The 20,250-nt window shown below is 53.8% G+C and overlaps 2 protein-coding genes across 3 annotated transcripts; both read left to right on the top strand.

Moving 5' to 3' along the window:
* The first annotated feature begins 69 nt into the window (after window positions 1–69).
* On the top strand, window positions 70–12,771 carry HYOU1 (hypoxia up-regulated 1). The gene is made up of 24 exons (XM_088540219.1): window positions 70–145; window positions 223–316; window positions 1,295–1,373; window positions 1,691–1,845; window positions 1,928–2,004; window positions 2,140–2,321; window positions 2,870–2,985; window positions 3,698–3,881; window positions 4,270–4,404; window positions 5,247–5,329; window positions 5,429–5,561; window positions 5,882–6,069; window positions 6,326–6,464; window positions 6,558–6,618; window positions 7,481–7,563; window positions 7,923–8,123; window positions 8,587–8,786; window positions 9,182–9,269; window positions 9,809–9,931; window positions 10,323–10,456; window positions 11,027–11,111; window positions 11,555–11,804; window positions 12,089–12,166; window positions 12,387–12,771. Exons 1-24 carry the CDS (start codon window positions 70–72, stop codon window positions 12,446–12,448), a joined length of 3,006 nt encoding a protein of 1,001 aa, XP_088396345.1. The 3' UTR covers window positions 12,449–12,771.
* Window positions 12,772–13,794: 1,023 nt separating this feature from the next.
* SLC37A4 (solute carrier family 37 member 4) lies at window positions 13,795–19,612 on the top strand. Of its 2 annotated transcripts, XM_088540217.1 has the most exons (9): window positions 13,795–13,954; window positions 14,095–14,327; window positions 15,731–15,974; window positions 16,686–16,844; window positions 17,038–17,123; window positions 17,412–17,525; window positions 18,166–18,231; window positions 18,735–18,873; window positions 19,322–19,612. In XM_088540217.1, the coding sequence occupies exons 1-9, from the start codon at window positions 13,804–13,806 to the stop codon at window positions 19,486–19,488; spliced, it is 1,359 nt and encodes a 452-aa protein (XP_088396343.1). In that variant the 5' UTR covers window positions 13,795–13,803; the 3' UTR covers window positions 19,489–19,612. The 2 variants fall into 2 exon arrangements, with proteins under 2 accessions (XP_088396343.1, XP_088396344.1); XM_088540218.1 differs by lacking the exon at window positions 18,166–18,231.
* Window positions 19,613–20,250: the final 638 nt, after the last annotated feature.

Genomic DNA, 20,250 nt, shown 5'->3' with positions numbered 1-20,250 from the left:
CCGGCCGCGGCGCCGCGCGGAGCGGGACGGGAGCCGGGACGGGACACGGAGCGGAGCGGAGCGGCGGGGATGGCGCGCGGGCCCGGCGCGGCGCTCGCCTCGCTGCTGCTCTGGGTGCTGCTCTGCTGCCGCCTGCCGTGCACAGGTACGGGCGGGCGCGGGAGGGAGGCGCGGGCCGGTGCCGCGGGCCCCGCTCACGCGCGGCTTCCCCGCGTGCCGCAGAGCCGCTGGCCGTGATGTCGGTGGACGTGGGCAGCGAGGCCATGAAGATCGCCATCGTGAAGCCCGGCGTGCCCATGGAGATCGTCCTCAACAAGTGAGCGGCGCCGCGCGGGCGGGCCGGGCCGGGCCGTGCGTGGGCCCCGGCTCAGCCACCGGCAGCGGGGAGGGCTCTGGGGAGGCCCTGCGTGTCGCCGTCCAGCAGCTCGGCGTGTGCGAGGCCTTAGCGGGGCGCTCCGTGGGTCTTTGAAGCCGCAAACTGCAAGGCCCGGGTAGGCGGGAGGGCATCGCGCTCCAGGCGCTGAGGGCGGTAATGCCGCGTAGTTGCACCGAGAACCGCGATTCTCGGTTCCCCGTAGGGAGCGGAGAGGCTCTGCTGCTTCACGGCAGCAGTCCTGCAGCTGAAGAAGTAAAACTCGCCCTTGGCTCCAGCCAGCCCTGGGGACGGTGCACTAGAAAATGAAGCGCACACGGGAGAGGATGTGCTGTGAGGAACATGCTCCCTCTCCAGGTGTTTAGACTCCAACGGATAACGAATGGACATTTCACTCTGCAGCCACTAGTGGAGAGAGGGAACTGTCTCCCTTTGCCCACCGGGGGACGGAAAACTAAAGCAGATGATAGTGTCTGGCTACGAAGCAGCGCTTTCCGGAAAACCGGGAGCTGGCTTTACTTACAGCAAATCTTACCTGTTTGTGTACTTAGCCTTTCGTTAGAGGGTTGGTAGCACGTTCCGAGGCATCCTGAAGCGGAGAGCTTGCTGAAACACTCCTGAACCTTGTGGGCCCCTTGAAGCCATGTAGTAGTTATCACAGTGAGACAGTGTTCCCTGTGCTTTGGTGCCTGGGCTGGAGCAGCAAGGAGCCCTCCCTGGTAACTTGTCGTGAGGAACGTCCTGCTCTGCAGGGAGAGGCTGCTGCTGCGGCCCCTCCGATCAGGGAAACCAGGCTGCTCTGCCTAGGCCGTTCCTGGGAATTTGCCTTTTGAATTTGAAAAGACTCCCTGTGCTCGGTGTTGGAAACTCAGTGTTGGTGGCCCCCGCTGTCAGTTGTGTTATCCCTCCCTTCCTACATAGGGAATCTCGACGGAAAACTCCTGTGGCCGTTTCCTTGAAAGAAAATGAGCGTCTCTTCGGCGATAGCGCGCTAGGAATGGTAAGAGCCCTTGTTACTCAGTATGCCCAGTGCAGTTCCTATGCTCAGATAATATTTTCTCTCTGTTGGGCTCGTCATGATAGAGGTCTGAGTTAGGAAGCCTGATTTTTCTCTTGTATCTCTCTCCTAATCCATGCGGTGTTTTACTGTCCTTCTGTATCGGCTCTTTTTCTCCTTTTCTTTTTTTTTTTCCCTAACCAGTCTTGCTTTCCAAACTCCCATAGCAAAGAGCAGTCCAGTTTGTGGAAAGGGAGAAGTTTGGCCGCAGCAGAGCTGAAGAAATCTAGCTGGGTAACTTTTTCTTTTTCTTTTGGTAGTCAATAAGGACCCCCAAGGTGGCGTTCAGATACTTTCAGGATCTGCTGGGCAAGCACGTGGATAACCCGCAAGTGGCACTGTACCGATCCCGATTCCCAGAACATGAACTGGTGAAGGATGAGAGGAGACAGACGGTTGTTTTCAAGCTGTCCCAGTACGTGACTTCTGGGCTCCTTGTTGGGGGGGCTTTGCTGTTGGGCTTCTGTAGCTGACTGCTGTCATTTTCTTTCTTGCAGAACGATGCAGTATTCTCCAGAAGAGATGCTGGGAATGGTCTTGAACTATTCACGTGGTCTGGCGGAAGAATTTGCAGGTTGGCAGGATTCGAGTGTTTCTTGCGGTACCGGGTGTTTCCTCGCGCCCCTGTGCACGTGTGTCTTTGTGGCTAAAGGAGGGGGACGCGGAGCACGGCCGCCCGATGAAAACCACCTTCCTTTCCCTGTTTCAGAGCAGCCCATCAAGGACGCGGTGATCACGGTTCCTGCCTACTTCAACCAGGCCGAGAGGAGGGCGGTTCTGCACGCTGCTCGCATGGCCGACCTGAAGGTTCTGCAGCTCATCAACGACAACACCGCCGTGGCGCTCAACTACGGGGTCTTCCGGAGGAAAGACATCAACGCCACCGCGCAGGTACATGCGGTTGGGGGGACGCGGAGGGTCCTGCGCCCCTGCGTGCGCGCGGGGATTGCGCCGCGGGGGAACGCGAAGGACTTTGAGGAGGTGGGCGTGCTGTTTAGCCCATCTGCTTTGGCTTTGTGCACCTGTGAACAAGGTGAAGAGATAAAACCCCCTTGAATGCCATAGGAGAGCCACGGTGTGTAAAGCTCAGCTGATTTCTGAAATGCTGCTGTAGCTGAAAGCGCTGGAGTGAAGCGCAGGTGATGGGGATTTAGGATTTTTTTTTCCTGCTCTGTGGAATGGAAGTGAAAGGCTTTCTTGTCTGCTTGCATCACGTCTGGCAGTGAATGCCTGTACTTTGACCAAAGCCTGAGTCCTGCCGCTCCGCTCTGTCCTACAACATAAAGCCAGTTCAGCAAGCAGATAGTCTTGACCTGTTACAAGCCTGGAAAACCGCAGATCCTTTATTTAATTATCTACTAATATACGTCATTGTCTGTATTTTACTTGCGGAGGATTTCCAGGAATTTCCGCCTCGCTATCCTAACTTCTCTTTTCAGACCATCATGTTTTATGACATGGGAGCAGGAAGTACCACTTGTACTATTGTCGCTTATCAGACGGTGAAAACTAAGGACTCGGGAACCCAACCTCAATTGCAGATCCTTGGCATTGGGTAAGAATTCAGCATGAGTCTCGGAAAACCCACAGGGATCGGGAAAGGAAGCACTTGTTTTGCAGTCTCTTCTAAATGCAGACTTTTGAACAAGACTGAAATGTGGTAATTCGGGCAATGGAGTGGGAAGCATTCACAGTTGAGAGGCTCAAGTTACCAATAATTCAGGTATCGCTGTCTTGTGCAAGAGGTGAGGGAGGCTGGGGGAAGGGCTAACTGGTGTGCTTCATCTGCCTTAGACTTGGGGCTCTTTATAGCCTTAAGCCAGGTTAGTGTAGCTTTTTTTTTTTTTTTTTTCCTGACGTTACAGAAGTCCATTATGTCAGGTTGCAATAGTGCAATGTGAATGCAAATGCAGTTGTATGTTACCAATTGAGCGGAGAGGTGCCCTGCGCATCTTCTCAGCACTTTTGACTGCAAAACCTTATGCTCCTATTTCTTTTAAAAAGGTCCTGGGACAGCTCTCCTTTGGCTTCTCAGCTGCTTGACATCTTTAGCAATCAGGGCTCTATTGCACGCGTTTTGAAGTTGCCTGTTTAAAGTTATTGTCTTGGTGACTCTCCTCTTTGTTGATGTATTGTTACTTTTGGAGCTGCTATTCTTTTGTAATCGTTCACAGCTGGTGGCACTGCGGCTACTTTGGAGGCTTTCTTTTCTGCATATTTGTGAAAGAATAAATGAGGTTTATCACCACTTGTTTCTTTTTGCTCAGGTTTGATCGTACTCTTGGAGGCCTGGAGATGGAGCTTCGGCTCCGGGATTATTTGGCAAAACTCTTCAATGATCAGCATCCTTCAAAGGATGTCCGAAAGAACCCGCGGGCCATGGCCAAGCTCCTGAAGGAGGCCAACCGTCTGAAGACCGTCCTGAGCGCCAACGTGGACCACATGGCACAGGTCTGGCAGTCTGCTGCGGGGGTCCGGGCTCTCTAGGGGCACGTGTGGGGTGTCGTAAGGAGAGGGGTGTAGAAGCAGGGTCACAGAGGCTTCGGCAGCACAGTAAAATTAGTGACTTCAGTGGAGGGGCTCACTGAGGCTTAGCAATGTTTTATGTGGTTAAAAAAACCAAACTGGTTTGGGATCTCGGAGAACCTTGTCTGCTACATCTAGAGTCTTCTGTCCCTCTCCTCACCTTAGCGAGGGCAGGGTTCAGGGGAGTGCAGTCAGCTCCTAGGTGCATTAACAGAGCTGGAACCTTCTGTACCCTGGGGAAGTTGAGCAAAGGTGGCGCTTGGGGAGCGCTCTGTGAATTAAAGTCATGCTGTCTGATTTTGTTTCCTGCCAGATTGAGGGACTACTGGATGATATTGACTTCAAGGCCAAGGTCTCAAGACAAGAGTTTGAGGATTTGTGCTCTGACTTGTTCCAGCGAGTCCCAGGACCTGTGCAGCAAGCCTTGAGCAGCGCCGAGATGGACCTGGTAGGTCTAGGAATGCATTAAGAAGCCCGACGTTTCCGTGTATGGATCTGCTGACATGTCACGATATGATTGTTGGTGGTTACTGTGTCTGACGCTCCTGAGGGGTGCACGTGCCTGCTACCTTAACAGAGTGCAGTGTTGGCACTGCAGAGAAGTTAGTGCTGCAGTGGCAAACAGGACTTTGGCATGGTTTTCTGCAGTAACCACCGGCAACAAAGGAGTTGGGTGAGGGTTTTATTCCTGTTGTGGAACCTCTACTTCTGTGTTGGAGTATTTTAACACTATCTCTTTTTTGTCTTGGATGCTGGTTCTGGTTTGACTCGTGAAGTTTTATCTCCAACTGCCTGGGAACAGAAGTACTGCTGCTCAGGCATGTGCCTTGAGCACTGCCTTCAGAAGCCCCGATGCAGACTACAGTTGAACCCAAACGTGATGCAGCCCTTTGCAGACTCGTGGCATTCTTAAGTGCTCACGTTTCAAGATGCCAGGATGTTCCTGAGCGCTTACTGGCTCTGGTATGCAGTGCAAGACACTGAATCACATCTTAGGTTCTGTGTTTCTGGTTATTTTCTGCGCTGCCCGAGTCGCTGGCTGCTCTGATGTATACTGTAGTCTGCCCGACGATTTCTGAGTGAAGTCCTGTGTTTTGGGTGGCACGGAGCAGGAGCCGTGTCAGCCCTGCTTGATAGGCTTGATTCCAGGTCCCACATCCTGGCTTTGGGACTGTGAGATGTAGCGTGGTGGCTCTCAAAGCGCCGCATTGGTGTGTGGCGTAAGGAAGCCCTGAACTTAGCTTTCCAAAATTGCTTTCTCAAGACAAGGTGACTGTTTCCAATCCCTAGGGTGGAATTGACCAGGTGATTCTAGTTGGCGGTGCCACACGGGTCCCCAAAGTGCAGGAGGTTTTGCTGAAAGCTGTGGGCAAGTGAGTATGTGAGGCCCCCTTCTCATCTGCCTCCTCTTGACAAGTCATGGCTCCTGTCCGCGGCTGCAAAGCTTACGTCTCCTGCTTTTCCCTCCCTAGAGAAGAGCTGGGCAAGAACATCAATGCGGATGAGGCTGCTGCTATGGGGGCAGTCTACCAGGCAGCTGCCTTAAGCAAAGCCTTTAAGGTGAAGCCTTTTGTTGTTCGGGATGCGGCGCTCTTTCCTATCCAGGTAACCCTTTGCTTGCTTTCTCTGGGGCAAAGTATGGGTGAACAGGGCTGTTTCGGGCTCTACGTTCCGGGTAGAGTTGTATATTACAGAAGCTGGGGAGATCTTTCTGCAGGGGAAAGTCTTTGGAACAATGCAAGTGCTATAGCTAACGAGTCCTGAGATGGCTGTAGGCATTTAGACATATCGGTGGAAAAATACTAGTCTGTCGTCAGCTGCCTACAGGAGATACAGCTGCCCGGTGCTGCGGAACCCTCTGACACAGGAAACCGTGGGGAAGAGGTTGGTTCTTGTCTGACTCTTTCTTTGCATGCGTGATGCAGGTGGAGTTCACTCGGGAGGTCGAGGAGGAGGATAAATCCAAGAGCCTGAAGCACAACAAGAGGGTTTTGTTCCAGCGCATGGCGCCCTACCCCCAGCGCAAAGTGATCACCTTCAACCGCTACACGGACGACTTTGAGTTCTACGTCAACTACGGAGATCTGTCCTTCCTGAGCCGGGATGACGCGCGGTGCGTTGGCGCGAGCACCTGAGCAGGCGGCTCGGGGGCAGTGCCACGTGCCTGCCCCGAGGAGCTCGTGGGCAGGGAGGCCTGTGTGCCTCTTCGTAGCTGTAACACATTTGCAGATCTGTTCTCCAGCTTGTGCTTTAGCCGTGCGTGGTGCACTTGTCCAGCACTGCAGACACGAATGGGAGAAGTGGTTAGCTGCTCTGCAGTCGTCGTCTTTGTAAAGTTTCTCTTTCTGCTTTTGTCTTTGTACCCCCAGGATCTTTGGGTCTCTGAATCTGACTACTGTGCGGCTGAAGGGAGTTGGGGACAGTTTCAAGAAGCACTCGGATTATGAGTCCAAAGGCATCAAAGCTCACTTCAACATGGATGAGAGTGGCGTACTGAGTCTTGACCGGGTAAGATCCTGCCGTGATGCTTGTCCCAGTTCTGTCACTGCTGTGGTGGTGGTGGTCCCTGCTGGTACTTACCCCCTTGCTTCTCTCTCCAAGGTGGAATCTGTGTTTGAGACCTTGGTGGAAGACAAGCTGGAAGAGGAATCAACACTGACAAGTAAGTGCTGAACTTTGATATTCATAGTGGCTGTTTTGTGTTTCAAAACAAAACTAAACTAAAAAAAACAACCAACCTACCAAAAACAGGGGTGTTTGATCCCCTGTGGCTGGGATAACTGCCAGCATCCCATTTCTTTGAGCCGAGTCAGAATCATGTACTGGGGGAGAGGGGAGGGGAGGTGGGGAAATGGGCAGTTAACTGTAGCCTCTGATTATGTTTACAGCTCCAAAATACCTAAAAGCCCTTTGCAAGTGGCTGCTGGGTGCTGCAGGGAGCTCTGTCTGAGATGTCATACACTCCTAAGGTGACTATGGCATGCATTGCAACTTGAAAAATAAGAGCTGTTTCTCCTTGTTCAGCTGCAGCTGCTCATGCAGGGGGACTGTCCTGAAGGAAAGTCCTACATCCGTAGCCCTGCAGCACTCTCCCCTCTGGCTCTCTGAGTTGTGATGCTGCTGATCTGTGCTTTGCATTGTCCAGGCTCTAAAGAGAGCCAAGATTTCCCTGTGGAAAGGGAGGAGGAAATTGGCGTAGTACGGCGATGAAGGAGAGAAGCAGGGATGGCTAGTACAATCGTAGGTTGAGGCTTGACGGTTTTTAATTGAAGTAATGAGTTCCAGGTCACGTTCTTGCAGAGATGGAGGTCCCACTCTGTGTGCGTGTGTGTGTGAGTACACAAAAAGCAAAGGTGAAGCCAAGGGAAGGGTGAGTGGCTGCAGTACGTGTAGCTAACTGATCAGGAGGCTCCTCGGTAGTTACCGCAGTCGTGACGGGAAGACCTGGGAGCTGAAGCTGGTCTCCATCCTCCTTTTGCCTGGGCTGCTTTGAGCATGATCTGGAATTTTTTTCTCTCTGGCAGAGCTTGGAAACACCATCTCGAGCCTGTTTGGCGGGGGCGGCCCTACGCTGGAGACCGGCGAGAACCTGACAGACCCGGTGCAGGTGAGCCCGAGGGGCTGACCCTGGTGACCTGAGGGTGAATACCTGGCTCGTGCTTCGGGTGCTAAGGAGGCAGTGGTTTCCATGGGCAGAATTCCTGGCTTCTGGCAAGTTTTCAGAATTTCGAACATGCATTTTTCACAAAAGCCCATATTCCTCTGAACTTCCTGTGGCATATGTTTAGAGAAACCTGTGGCCTTCTGCTGGCAACTCCAGGAAGGGGTGTGCTGGCATTATGGGCTGCACTTATTTCTGGTGAAGCAGAGCTTAGTGCAGATTACCTGCTTGGTGAAGCACTTGCATGGCATTCCCGTGTACAAGCAAGTATTTTCCTTCCCCTTTTACTTCCCTGTGGTGACCAGGAAGAAGAAGAGAGCCTAGCAGAAAGTGCTAGAGAGGAGCCGGGGGAGAAACAGGAGCAGAAGAGCAGTGCGGAAGATGCTGGTGCAGAGCAGGGAGAGGAGAAACAGCAGTCACCACCTCCAGGTCAAGACAAACCAGAAACTGCTCCTCCAAAGACAGAGTCGGAGAAAAAAGACGAAGGAGAGAAGTCAGAGCCTCAGGTAAGCGGCAGACTGAGGGAATGCAGCTGTGGCTTTGCTGCTGGAAGGGTCTGTTTGGAAGAATAACCCTCCCGTTAGCCTCTGGTGCTTAGTGGCTGGTGCTCAGGAAAGCTTTTGCCTGCCAGTGCCCTGTCTTGGGAAGAACTGCCTAGGTTGGTTTCAGCTGCAACAAACAAATCTCTTTTCTCCGCAAGCCTCTCTGTCCCCCACTCTTTGTTGAGAAGGGGGTTGGTAAGAAGAACCCTGTCTGCATGCAGAATTCCATGCTTTTCCTATGCAGGTGTCTTCATGCAAGCCACCAGCCTCGTCCTGCAGACTTGACTGGCTTTTTTGTTCTTAACAACCTGTGTGTTCTGGAGTAAAATGTCCTTTGAGGTCACTTGCCCGAGAAGTGTTTGTCAGACTGTTTGGCAGGTGTTGCAAATCTGTTTCCTTATGTGAGAACTTATTTTGTCTGTTACAGGATCCCAAAGAGAACAGAGAAACCGTGAAAGAGGAAGAACCCTCCAAAAGTTCTGGTGACAGCACAACAACCAAAACAGAGGAAGAAAAGAAGATCAAAGCACCCAAGAAGCAGAAGCTTGTGCATGAGATCACCATGGAACTGGATGTAAATGATGTGCTCGATCCGTTGGAGGATGAGCTCCAGAGCTCAGTGAAGAAGTAAGTTTAGAATCGGCGTGCGACTGTAAAGCACTGCGTAAAGGGAGTGAGTTGCTGTGGCACTAGAGGAGGCGCTGGTTTCCAAATATTCCCTATGCCAAAATGACACTGTGCTCCTGAAGCAGATCTGCTTTGATCCCTGCTTTCGGAGATTAGCTCCCTCCGTTGGCAGCTCCATAAGTGAACCGGGGGAAAATGTCTCCAGGGTGGATGCTGCCAGCTCTGCATTGGCCGGGTGCGTGTGTCTGCATTCAGAGCTTGCAGCAGCAAAGCTTGAGATCACACGCAGCCTACTCTGGTGGCCACTCAGCTCTGGGTGGACGAGGAGGAAACAGCCAGAGGAATGCGAGGCAAATAGTAACATTACCTTTGGTTCCTGTCTGTTTACATGTTAGACTCCAAGATTTGACAATCAGGGATCTAGAGAAACAGGAAAGAGAAAAATCGGCCAACAGCTTGGAGTCATTCATCTTTGAGACCCAGGTAAGAGAGGGCTATAATGAAATAAGACATCCTGGAAAGAAGGTGTAAGTAAGTGGCTCGTGTGCTGCGGCGTATGTGGATGTGGGGGAATTGTGTTTGGGCTGGGGTAGGGGAAGGCTGCTTTGAAGAGCCCAGTGCTTGTCCTGCAGTTGCATTTTCTACTGAAGTTGGCTTACCCCACCCCATGTGAAGTAGGGAGATTTCCTCAAGATAATTTTCCTCAACATTGGAGCCCTCGTGCTCTGTCTGGAAAGAAATTACTGATACCCAAAGGCTGTGGCAGAGAAAAGGGTGACTAATGTGAAGTGTGCGTGAAGTGACAGTTGTGGCACCTTTTCCATCCTATATCGTGCGTGATGCTAAGAGCAAGAACGTACGTTTGGAGGGGAGGTGTGTGAGTGATTTAAATAGAAACGTCCTGGTCGCTGTAGAGCACCCCAGGAGTGCCCCACGCTGCCGAGCTGCAGGTGGAGGGGACCTGGTCGGTTGTGCTTGCACAGACAGTGGTATTTTACAGGAGGTTGCTTTGTTCTTTTCAGGATAAGCTTTACCAAGAGGAATATCAGCTTGTCTCGACAGAGGAGCAGAGGGAAGAAATCTCCAAAAAGCTTAGCGAAGCCTCCAGTTGGATGGAGGAGGAGGGTTATGCAGCTGCAACTAAGGTACTGTTGTGCATAGTCAAGATAAGTCTGCTACAACTGGCATAAACATCTCTGTGTAGCATGACAGAGCAGAGATCCATTCTCATTCCTTCATTATCTGGGTTTTGAAAACTCCTTGCCTCCTCAATGCATTATGCACTGAGTATAATTGGACCTCCGTCTTCCAGGGACGTTCACACGCGTGGGCCTGAATAGCTTTGGTAGAAACTAATTGATCTACATAAAGCTTTTAGTCATGTGGCTCCTGCTTTACTATTTGGAAATAGTATGTTTGGAAGAGAACTATAAAACTTGCAGTGTTGGCCTTGGGGGCTGACAGCATTACTACGGGAGAAAAGGTTTGACACTGGGTAAGCTAATGATCTTTTTTTCTCCTCTCCCCCATTTGCAGGAGCTGAAAGACAAACTTGCAGAGTTGAAGAAGCTTTGCAGGAACCTCTTCTTCCGCGTAGAGGAAAGGAGAAAGTGGCCAGAACGCCTGGCTGCCCTAGACAGTCTGCTCAACCACTCAAGCATCTTCCTCAAGTAAGAGCAAGTTGTCAGAAAGAAGGGTTATGTGGCTGATGACATAAGAGGGGGCAGCAAAACCGGGATGCGCCAATTCCTGCCCAAGGTGCTCAGGGAGTTCTAGCCTCTAAAGGCAAGGGGGCTGCAACGATTTCTTAGTGCTCAGTGCTACAGCAAGCATCGAGGAAAGCCTGTTAAAGCTGGAAGAGCGGGAAGGGTCCAAAGCTCTGCATGATCTTTCCAGGCAGATCTATCCCTCTTGGCCTGTTTCCTTTTTTTCCTTTTTTTTTTTTGTTGTTGTTGTTGTTGTCGTTTGTTTTTTGTTGTTGCTGTTGTTTTGTTGTTGTTTAATCCTCCCTGTTGTCCTGCCCTTGAGATAGCTGCCCTTGCTGCCTCTGTATCCCATTCCTACCATCCAGAGCTATGTTTAGGTCTCTTCATCTGTTTCCTGCAGGTGTAAGTGTAAAACACAGTAGTCACTGTGCAGAGGGTTTTTTTCATTATTATTTGAAGTAAAAATATGAGTCGTTCTCCATTTGCGATCTGTGTGGTTACCAAAAAACACCGGGGTTTTTTTGTATTTTTCAGGGGAGCTCGAATGATTCCAGAGTCTGACCAGATCTTCACAGAAGTGGAGCTGAGTACCCTGGAAAAAACAATCAATGAAACAACGGTAATCAAGATGTGAAGGATTCCTGGGTGGGGCTGTAGGAGTTGGGCTCCCCGTCCCAGGCAGCGGGTGCCCTTTCCCTCAAGGTCGGGGCACAGGGCACGACGTTTCTGCACCTTTTGGGGTTCGGTGTTCTCCAGTGCGCAGCTTGACCGCAGGCTGCTCTGGAGGACAATGATCCTGGTGTTGCCTGTGGACAGCAGTCTCCAGCAGGAATGCTGTAGCCCAGTGGTCTGGCCGCGTGCACTTATTGAAGTAGCTGTTCTTGGTCGTTCTGCTTCTTTTGGCCCTGTCCCCAGGGTATCTAAGAAACTGGAAAAAGGGCAGCGGGAAGCAGTGTTGCTCTGAGAACATTAGGAGGCCTACGAGCGGTGATGCTGACAAACTGTGCGCTGCGGTGGGCAAACCAGGATGTCCCAAAAAGCACCTCCTCCTTCTCCCTCCAGGTGTGGAAAAATGAGACGCTGGCTGAACAGAACAAGCTGTCTCCTGCTGAGAAACCTGTCCTGCTGTCCAAGGATATAGAGCTCAAGATCGCAGCCCTGGACAGGGAAGTGCAGTACCTTCTGAACAAGGCCAAGTTTGCAAAACCCAAGCCCAGAAAGGAGAAGAACACCACAAAAGCTGATTCAGGCAAGAACGCTACAGCGTCCGAGAGCGAGGACACTATCCCTCCCACGGAGGGGCGACACGAAGGTAAGGAAGGGAGGGCTGAGCACTGCTGTACCAGCTAGCTCTGAGGGTGCCTTGCCTGCACAATCGGGAGATTGCCCAGGGCTTCTAGGGGCGTAAAGCCTGGCAAGGAGAGAGTGGGAGCAGCTCTGTGCTGTTCCTCCGAGCGCCCACAGAGAACCGCTGTGAGCGGAGTGAGTGCTGCCCTGTTGAGGCACCGTAGCTTCTGCGCAGGCCTCGCTGGTGGGCACATCCTCTGCACCTCATCTCCTGAATATTCGTGTTCTTTCTTTTTGTCTTTGATGTAGATAAACCTGAGGATATCAGTCCAGCCAAGGAACCTCCTACAGCTGAGGAAGTCGGTGAGGAGCCTGGAGCAGACTCAGGTGGGTGCATATGTGGCTAACAGCCCTGTGCTTGCTAGCTGGGAGTGCAGGCTGCCCACGTGTGTTTTCTGCCTCTTACATGTAGCGGGCACTTAACTGTGGCAGGTACTCTTGATTGTTCAGTGCTTGGGGATTCTTGATGAATGTCAGTGCCATTTAAGACCGCTTTGTGTGCTCTCAAACTATTACAGTGTGTAACTCGGTTCCTTTTGTTACACAGGGTCCCAAAAGGAGAAGAAAGTAGAAGCCGGAGGAGAAAGCAGGAAAAATGATGAGTTATAACACCCCTGAAATCCCATTAGTGTCAACATCTATTTATTTGAGGGTTACTTTCCTGTTTTTTATGGACCTGGCTAGTTACGATGTAAAAGGCACACAACAAACAGTCTGACAACAAAAGGCAATAGAGATGTACATTTTTTTTTCCCCCAGGATTTTGCCGCTACTAACTTAGTGAATTGTTTTTTATTTCTCTGTTCTTCTGTGTTTAAAGGTGACAGTGTGCTCACCAACAATTGTCTCTGTTTCAGTACAGTCTTACTGAAGTCACCGAAGTGACTTTCCTTTAGAGGAAGGCAGCGGAGGAACTGCTGTAAGCTTTAGGAGGGAACTTTGAACGTAGCCTCTGTGCCACAGCTCGTCCGGTGGAGGTCAGGGGGATCCTCCAGGGAGGTGTTGCCAAGCTGCTGCCTAAAGGAACGGTGCGGCTGGTGGGAAGAGCTCGCTAGGGCTCAGGGCCGCTCTGGGCATTGAGGAAAGTGTGCGTCTGTTTTCCGGGGGCTGTCGTTAAAGCCATCCCTATCTGTGCTCTGTGGCAGAGTCTGGGAAGGGTGGATTGAGATTTAACCAAGTGATTCCGTTTATTGTTTACTGTACCACAAAAGCTCAAAAATTGTTAAGTTGAAGGGTAAGGAGGCTGGAAGAAGAAACAGAGTGGTGCATCTTTCTCTAGCTGGAACAGCAACCACTAATGGACCATAGAGGCGGCCCAGGCTTAGATTAAAAACAAGGGAAAATTGGCACGTTGACTACACCTCTTCCCCCCTGCAGCATCTTGTGAACTCCGACTGGCTTCCTTGTGCAACGTCCCGTCCCTGCTGCGGTCTCCCCGTTCTCTGGGACTGTTCATGCTGCTAAAGCGCACGAGCGGCGGCGCCACGCGCTGTCCCGCGCGCTCGTGAACGTGCATCGGGTGTTGTTCTCCATGGGCATCCACCACCAATAAAGCCCCTTCCTGGCGGTCTCTTACGCAGGCTCTGGTCGGCGCGGAACGGCGGAGCCCGGCGGCGCGCGGGGCTCCTGGCGGGGTTGGCGCCGCCGCCGCCTCGCGGAGGCCCCTCCCGCGCGGGAGCGGACGTGGGAGGCGCAGTCCCCCCTGCGGTCCGCCCCGAACCGGGGGGGGGGGTGGGGGGTGCTGAGGAGGGGCGGGGCCTGGATGCCGGACGCGGGCGGCGCAGTCCCCCCTGCGGTCCGCACAGCACCGCGGGGGGGGGGGGGTGCTGAGGAGGGGCGGGGCTCGGCCTGGCGGGGCGGACGCGGGCGGTGCAGTCCCCCCTGCGGTCCGCCCCGCGCTCCGCCCCGCGGGCAGGTGGCCGCCGCCGCGAGCCGGGCCGGGCCGAGCCGAGCCGAGCCGAGCCATGGCGGGCGGGCGCGGGTTCGGGTACTACCGCGCCGTCATCTTCGGGGCCATGTTCGGCGGCTACACGCTCTACTACTTCAACCGCAAGACCTTCTCGTTCGTCATGCCCGCCGTCATGGCCGAGGTGCCGCTGGGCAAGGACGAGCTGGGTGAGTGCGGCGGGGCTGCCAGCGCGGCGGCGGGAGCGGCGCGGCTGGCGCTGCCCTGTCCCCGTCCCGGCCGCGGCCCGGCGGGACGCGCTGCCCGCTCCGCTCCTCACGCGGCCGGTGTGCGCCCTCCCGCCCCGCAGGCCTCATCACGAGCAGCCAGTCCGCGGCCTACGCCGTGAGCAAGTTCATCAGCGGGGTGCTCTCCGACCAGCTGAGCGCCCGCTGGCTCTTCTCCTCCGGCCTCCTCATGGTGGGCCTGGTCAACATCGTGTTCTCCTGGAGCTCCACGGTGACGGCCTTCGCCGGGCTCTGGTTCCTCAACGGCCTGGCACAGGGGCTGGGCTGGCCGCCCTGCGGGAAGGTGCTGCGGAAGGTGAGTGGATGCCGCGGGGGCGAGCGGAGCGCGGCGCGTGCCCGTGCTCGCCGGGCTGCATGCAGGGCGCTGCGGGAATGCTTGCTCCGAGGCCAGAAGAATTCACAGCTATTCCTGTCCCCGCCGAGCCGGGAGCTCTAAAACACCAGCTGCGCTTTCTCCTGCCTTTGAGCCAGATTCCCTGCACCAGATCCCGTGCATCCTTGCAGTGGCTCAAAGAGCACCCCAGCCCCTGCCTTCGCAGGCCCTGATTCCCACTCGGGCTGATAACTAATGTCACCCAGGACTGGGACTGCTCAGCTGTGAGGAGCACCGGGTGTAAGGAGGAAGGTGGGTGAAGGTCTTCTAGCTCCTTTGCTGTTGTCGTCATCTCGTGCTGGGAAAGAAACCAGTCGCTTTGCACTCCCCACGAGCTCAGGGCTTGCAAATTGCAGCCCCTCCAGACAGGATAGGAAGTAACGTATGGAACAGCGTGGGGCAGGCTGTAGGTTTGGGGGTATGCGGGTGTTAAATGACCTGCATAGAGCAAACTGGTTTGTGCTTTGTGCCATCAGGGATAGAATTTGAGCTGTACACAGCTAAACCTTGCTACTTCCAGATCCCAAGAGGCACTCAGCACTCAGGCCATCTGCGTTCCCTCCACACCAACTTGGTGGGAATTTCCCCGTGATGATAAAACACGTTATTCTCGACTGCATGCCAGACATGCAGAAGGATGTAAAATCCTGGAGCGCACACACTTGCAGGAAAGGAGGACATGAATAGCTGTATTGCCCTTCTACGAGGCCTCTAACCTTACAAGTTAGAGGGAAGAAAAAAAGACTTTCTGACAGAGTTTTGTAGGTCTAGAGGAGCTCGTGGATAACGGTAACGATACGTACGGTGTTTCCTGAAACTGCTCAAGAGCTTCGTTCTCGGTTGCTCTCCGACATTTTCCTGTCAGCAACCGTAACGCAAGCGGTTCTGGTTTGGATTACACCTTGCAATGCAGAGCTGATCATGCCCGACCCTTCATGCAACAGCGAGTCCTAGAGTTACACTGTGGCTCTCTGCTTACCCGCTATGGTGCTGTGCCAGCGTTTCCAGGAGGACACCGTTCCTAGCCAGGGAGCGTGCGGAACTGTGCGCTCTTAGATTTGCCTGGCCCGTGTCTCAGTTTCTTCGTCTGTAAATGGAAATTGCTCTGAGTTGGCTCATGGTGCAAACACCTGTCAAGCTCGTGTAACGTTTGGCGTTTCCTGCAAGAATAAGGAAAAGCAGAGACTCACTTTACTCTTTATTTAGTTTTGTAGATCTGAGTCTGACGCACCCAGAACCCTCAGCACGGGCCGTTATTGAGGATTTTCAGGTGCCGCATCACGCTCTTCTGCAGACCTCATGCCGTTTTTCTTGTTGTTGCACAGTGGTTTGAGCCTTCCCAGTTTGGGACTTGGTGGGCAATCCTGTCTACAAGCATGAACTTGGCTGGGGGCCTAGGCCCCATTGTCGCTGCTCTCGTGGCTCTCCACTACGATTGGCGTATGACTTTGTCCTTCTCTGGCTTCATCTGCGTGGTTGTCTCTTTTGTTTGCCTTGTCCTCATAAAAAATGAGCCGGCGGATGTTGGGCTCCCCAACATCGAACAAGGAGCCAAGAAAGGGAAGAAAGGTGAGCGTGGGACTTCTGTTGACCCCTGCCTCGCGGTGGACTCTGCTCGGTGTTTTTTTGTCCTCACCGAGAACATCTAGTTAGTAAATGTTTGTTCAACCCACTGAGCGTGATGCTTCTTTGAAAGCAAAACAGGTGGAGGGGAATTGCAACACCAGTTTGCTGTAGGATTTTAAAGGCTAGCGAAGCTCAAAGCATCTTCTGTACTGCCTAGTGATACCCGTGCTACCAAAGCTGACCTCTTAGTGTAAGAAAACAGTGTTGTTTTCCCACGGAGTGCTTTGGAGGAGGGTAGATTGGTAGATGTCTCTGCAGGACCGAGGTAAAAACAAGGTAGCACTTGAAAAGCAGCATCTTTGCTGTGTGCTTCCTCTCACAGAGTGAGCTAAAAAGAGGGGGAAAAAAGAAAGGAAAAGATAGGACAAAATCAGGACAAGTAGGTCCTTTTTCCAACGCAATGGTTTATTGGCACCCATGATTCAGGGAGTAGCATACGGCTTGTTCCTCTGAACACCTTAGCGAGCATGAAGCAAAGTGACAGCAAGTTCCCGAAGCGACAGCAGGCGCAGGGCTGGGGCAGATCCGCCGCTCGCGGTGTTCCCTGCCCTTAGGGTGCCCCGTGCGGGATCCGTTCGCGGGGATGCTTCGTGCTGCCCCGCGCTCGGGGGCTCTGCGGCCCCGCGCTGACGCTCCTGCTCATCTTCCTCGCAGGGTCCCCCGGCGACAACAGCACCCTGGCGGAGCTGCTGCTCTCGCCCTACCTCTGGGTGCTCTCCACGGGCTACCTGGTGGTGTTCGGAGTGAAAACGTGCTGTTCAGACTGGGGACAGCTCTTCCTCATTCAGGAGAGGGGACAGTCTGTGCTCGTGGGTAAGATGCGGAGCTCAATTTCTACCCCCATGGCCGCAGTTCTAGGGATGTTGCAGAGCTCAGCTGGGTGCAGGGAAGGGACATGGGTACCTCCCTCTGAGGGAGAACAGCAGAGACAGTCTGAAAACATGAAACGGAGCAACTCGTTGTGATCCAATCTGATGGACTGCTCTTTGCTTCCTCTGCTTTGCAGGTAGCTCCTACATAAGTGCCTTGGAGATTGGAGGTCTGGTGGGCAGCATTGCTGCTGGGTACCTTTCTGACAGAGCAGTGGCCAAAGTAAGTAGAAGATTCCTTTATTTTCCTATTGTTATTTTTTCACCCTTTCCAATGCCTGCAGCAGCCGTGGAGCAGAAGGCCTCCCTCTGAGCTCGTGGTGGTGCCCTGGAGATTCGCAATCCCCAGAAGGGAGCAGGGAGCGAGTTGCGGCCTCGTGCTGGCAAACAGCCGCTCTCATTTTCTGTCTCCCCGAGCCCTTCTTGGGGAGGGCTGGTTTAGATGCTGAACGGCATCCCCAAGAAGAGCCCTGCGGGTGTCCAACCTTGCGTTTCCCTTCCCGCGGGGCAGGTCGGTCTGTCGAACTACGGGAACCCTCGGCACGCGCTGCTGCTGGCCATGATGGCGGGAATGTGCGTCTCCATGTTCCTGTTCCGCGTCACCGTGACGGGAGAGTCTCCCAAGGTAATCCCTGCGCTGGCAGCCGGAGCCCCCGGGCTGGTGGTGCCGGCTCCTCTCGTCCTGCGGGATACACGGGGGAGAGGGCGGCCGCTTTGTGGCTTCCTGCAGGAAAACGGGAGAATGGCAAGGGGAGCTGCTCGCCCTTCTCACTGGAGGGCTCACGATATTGCCAGTCAGCGCAGAAGGGGCAGCTCCGCTCTTTCCAAGGTCCATCTACCTTTTAAGAAAGCATTCTGCAGCATTAATTGTAATGGTAGGGTTTTAACGACAGCAAAAGCTGTGTAGAGAAGAGGGCCGGTTACATTTCAACTTTAAGGTCAAATGTCAAGAAACGGTGTGTTTGGATTCTGACTGTTTGTAAGTGATAAAATCTTTGCGGGGTTGCAGGGCTAACTCCTTAATGGTGAGGAACTTTGTAAGAGGAAGCGTGGCTGGTTTCCTCACCCTCCCCCAGAATGGTAGGTTTGTGTTTCCTTCGTTGGCACTGCAGGAACGGGCATTAACTTTGTCCGTGTTAGACTGCCGGGGCTGCCCAAGTCAGCCAACCTGCCGTGCTGCGCACGTGCCTCCTTCCATCATTCCCGAGTGATTGCTAACCAAGCATTTCTTCTTTTCTGTTTCTTTCTCCTCTTTCCTTCATCAGGAAACTGATGTCTGGATCGTTGCCTTGCAACCTCTAGCTGATCTTACAGGCCTAAAAGAACAAGAGGTTTCTGCTTTGCATTTCTTTCTCCCTCTCCCTGTTTCTGATACGTCCTTTTCCTATCCCGGAAGGTTGGTTAGCGCTACATAACTTAAAACCAGGGCATTGAGGAGATTATCCTAAGTCTTGTAGAAGAAACGTCTTCCTCAACGCGTTTTACGGGACTAGCTGAACTTGAAAAGGTCAGCATGTAAAACTGGGGAATTTGTGCATCAAAGCCTCTGAGGATGTTTGCGCATCAGGTTCAAGGCCCCGTAGATGAGGCCCAAGACCTGAAGTCGGGGGCACAGCTTCTGTTCCCGCGACAGTCTTCCCCCTCTGTTTTCGCAAGCTCTTCCCATACTAACTCTTCGTCCCTGTTTCTCATCTGGACAACGAGGTGCTATTTCTGCATAAAGAACCTTTGCGAAATCTTAGAGCTATACAGAAAAAATGCATGAGTGCAAGTATGAGTGACAGTGGGAAGATGTGGAGAGCCCTGCCTGATCTTTGTACTCCTGTTTTGGCAGCTGTGGATATTGATTCTCGGAGCCGTGTTTGGCTTCTCTTCGTACGGCCCCATCGCCCTCTTCGGGGTGATAGCCAACGAAAGCGCCCCCGCCAACCTGTGCGGGACGTCGCACGCCATCGTGGCTCTCATGGCCAACGGTGAGTAGCGCCAGCGCGCAGAGGCAGCGGGCACGGGATGCCCCCGGGGACGCCGGGATGCGGGACCAGGCCCGCTCGGCCGCGCTCAGCCCGTGAGACGTGTGTGTGTGTGGAGCTGAGCCCGTAGAGCAGCGCCGAAACGCGGGACATCGTTTTCCCGTGGACGAGGAACCGCTTTTAGGGCAGGCTGCTCACGTGTGTGTGCAGAAAGAGCAGTCAGGTCAAAGCAACGTTTGGGCATTACTCGTTAGATCCGCTGCCCTGGGAGCATCTGAAACACTCCCAGCTGCACCTTGATGTGCCCTCGTGCACGGGTTGTTACCTCATGCTTTAAATTCAGATCCAGGCTGGAGGAATTCTCGTAAGTGCAGAAACGAGTCAAATAGGAGCGTTGGCAAAGGAGAAGGAGCAGTTCCAGTGTCACAGCAGTCTGTTTTGTGTCTTGCAGTGGGGGGTTTTCTGGCCGGGCTGCCGTTCAGCACCATTGCCAAGCACTACAGCTGGGCCACGGCCTTCTGGGTGGCCGAACTCACCTGCGCCGGCAGCACCGTGGCCTTCTTCCTGCTGCGGAACATCCGCACCAAGATGGGCCGCGTTCCCAAGAAGGCCGACTGAGGAGGAGCCGCGTGCTCCGGAGGGGGCCCTGGCGCTGCCGTGAGCGATGCAAGGTTTTTTATTAACTGGCCTAGGAGCGTGTTACCTATTGCTGCAGCCTAGATAAAAGTGTCTCAATTTCTCATTCACTGCCACGTGTCTGGAGGTGCCCGTTTCCTCGTACCGACCCCCCTTTTCCCTAGAAATGTGACAATTCAGCTAGTTTACACTGGCAAACCTCTTACTATACCTCCTTTTCGCAGCTCTGCTGGTGAAATAAGCAGGTTTCGGAGCCTGAGCTACCGAGCTGAAAGTACTGTAACATGACTGGCCTCAGGTGCTGCTGTCACACTCAGCTTTGTCTCTCTGTTAGTCTGAACCATTAACAGACAGTTCAGCCTCACTGTGCACTCAGCCTGTGCTGTGTCGATCCAGCTCCTTGAATCTCGCTGAATCTGAGGGTTTTGGGGGTCTGAGCACGCTGCTACCCCTGCCCGGGAGCAGGGGCAGAGCAGCGTCCCGGGCGCCTTCCCTGCGTTACCTGATCAGGCTGCGCCGGTGCTGCGTGTGCTGCTGTGCCGGGGCTCCCGGCGCCCTTCCCGGAGGCTCCTGGCGCTGCGGGACAAGGCGCTCCGCGAGGGCCTCCCGCCGTGCCGTGCACGGGCCACGTTAATGATTTCCAGGGCAGCTCGTGGGGCCGGCGCAGATCCCATGGGAAGAGCGACCCCGGGCTGCCCCCCTTGCAGAACCGGCCGGGTCTGTCAGCACGTCCTGCGCCGTGGG

Source organism: Tinamus guttatus, unplaced genomic scaffold (assembly GCF_059628265.1).
Source record: "Tinamus guttatus ecotype Peru unplaced genomic scaffold, ASM5962826v1 Tinamus_guttatus_pri_ptg000057l, whole genome shotgun sequence".
NCBI classification, from domain to species: Eukaryota; Metazoa; Chordata; class Aves; order Tinamiformes; family Tinamidae; genus Tinamus; species Tinamus guttatus.
Note: the sequence above shows the minus strand (reverse complement) of the source record. Positions and strands in the feature narration are given on the sequence as shown.

What these genes read in the sequence shown, in the direction of transcription:
- HYOU1 (XM_088540219.1), top strand. Translation starts at nt 70, where the DNA reads ATGGCGCGCGGGCCCGGCGCGGCGCTCGCCTCGCTGCTGCTCTGGGTG. An exon ending in ACGTGGACCACATGGCACAG is followed by an intron (nt 3,882 to 4,269) that starts GTCTGGCAGTCT and finishes GTTTCCTGCCAG; the next exon opens with ATTGAGGGACTACTGGATGA. An exon ending in GGAGCCTGGAGCAGACTCAG is followed by an intron (nt 12,167 to 12,386) that starts GTGGGTGCATAT and finishes TTTGTTACACAG; the next exon opens with GGTCCCAAAAGGAGAAGAAA.
- SLC37A4 (XM_088540217.1), top strand. Translation starts at nt 13,804, where the DNA reads ATGGCGGGCGGGCGCGGGTTCGGGTACTACCGCGCCGTCATCTTCGGG. An exon ending in GCGGGAAGGTGCTGCGGAAG is followed by an intron (nt 14,328 to 15,730) that starts GTGAGTGGATGC and finishes GTTGTTGCACAG; the next exon opens with TGGTTTGAGCCTTCCCAGTT. An exon ending in CTGACAGAGCAGTGGCCAAA is followed by an intron (nt 17,124 to 17,411) that starts GTAAGTAGAAGA and finishes CCCGCGGGGCAG; the next exon opens with GTCGGTCTGTCGAACTACGG.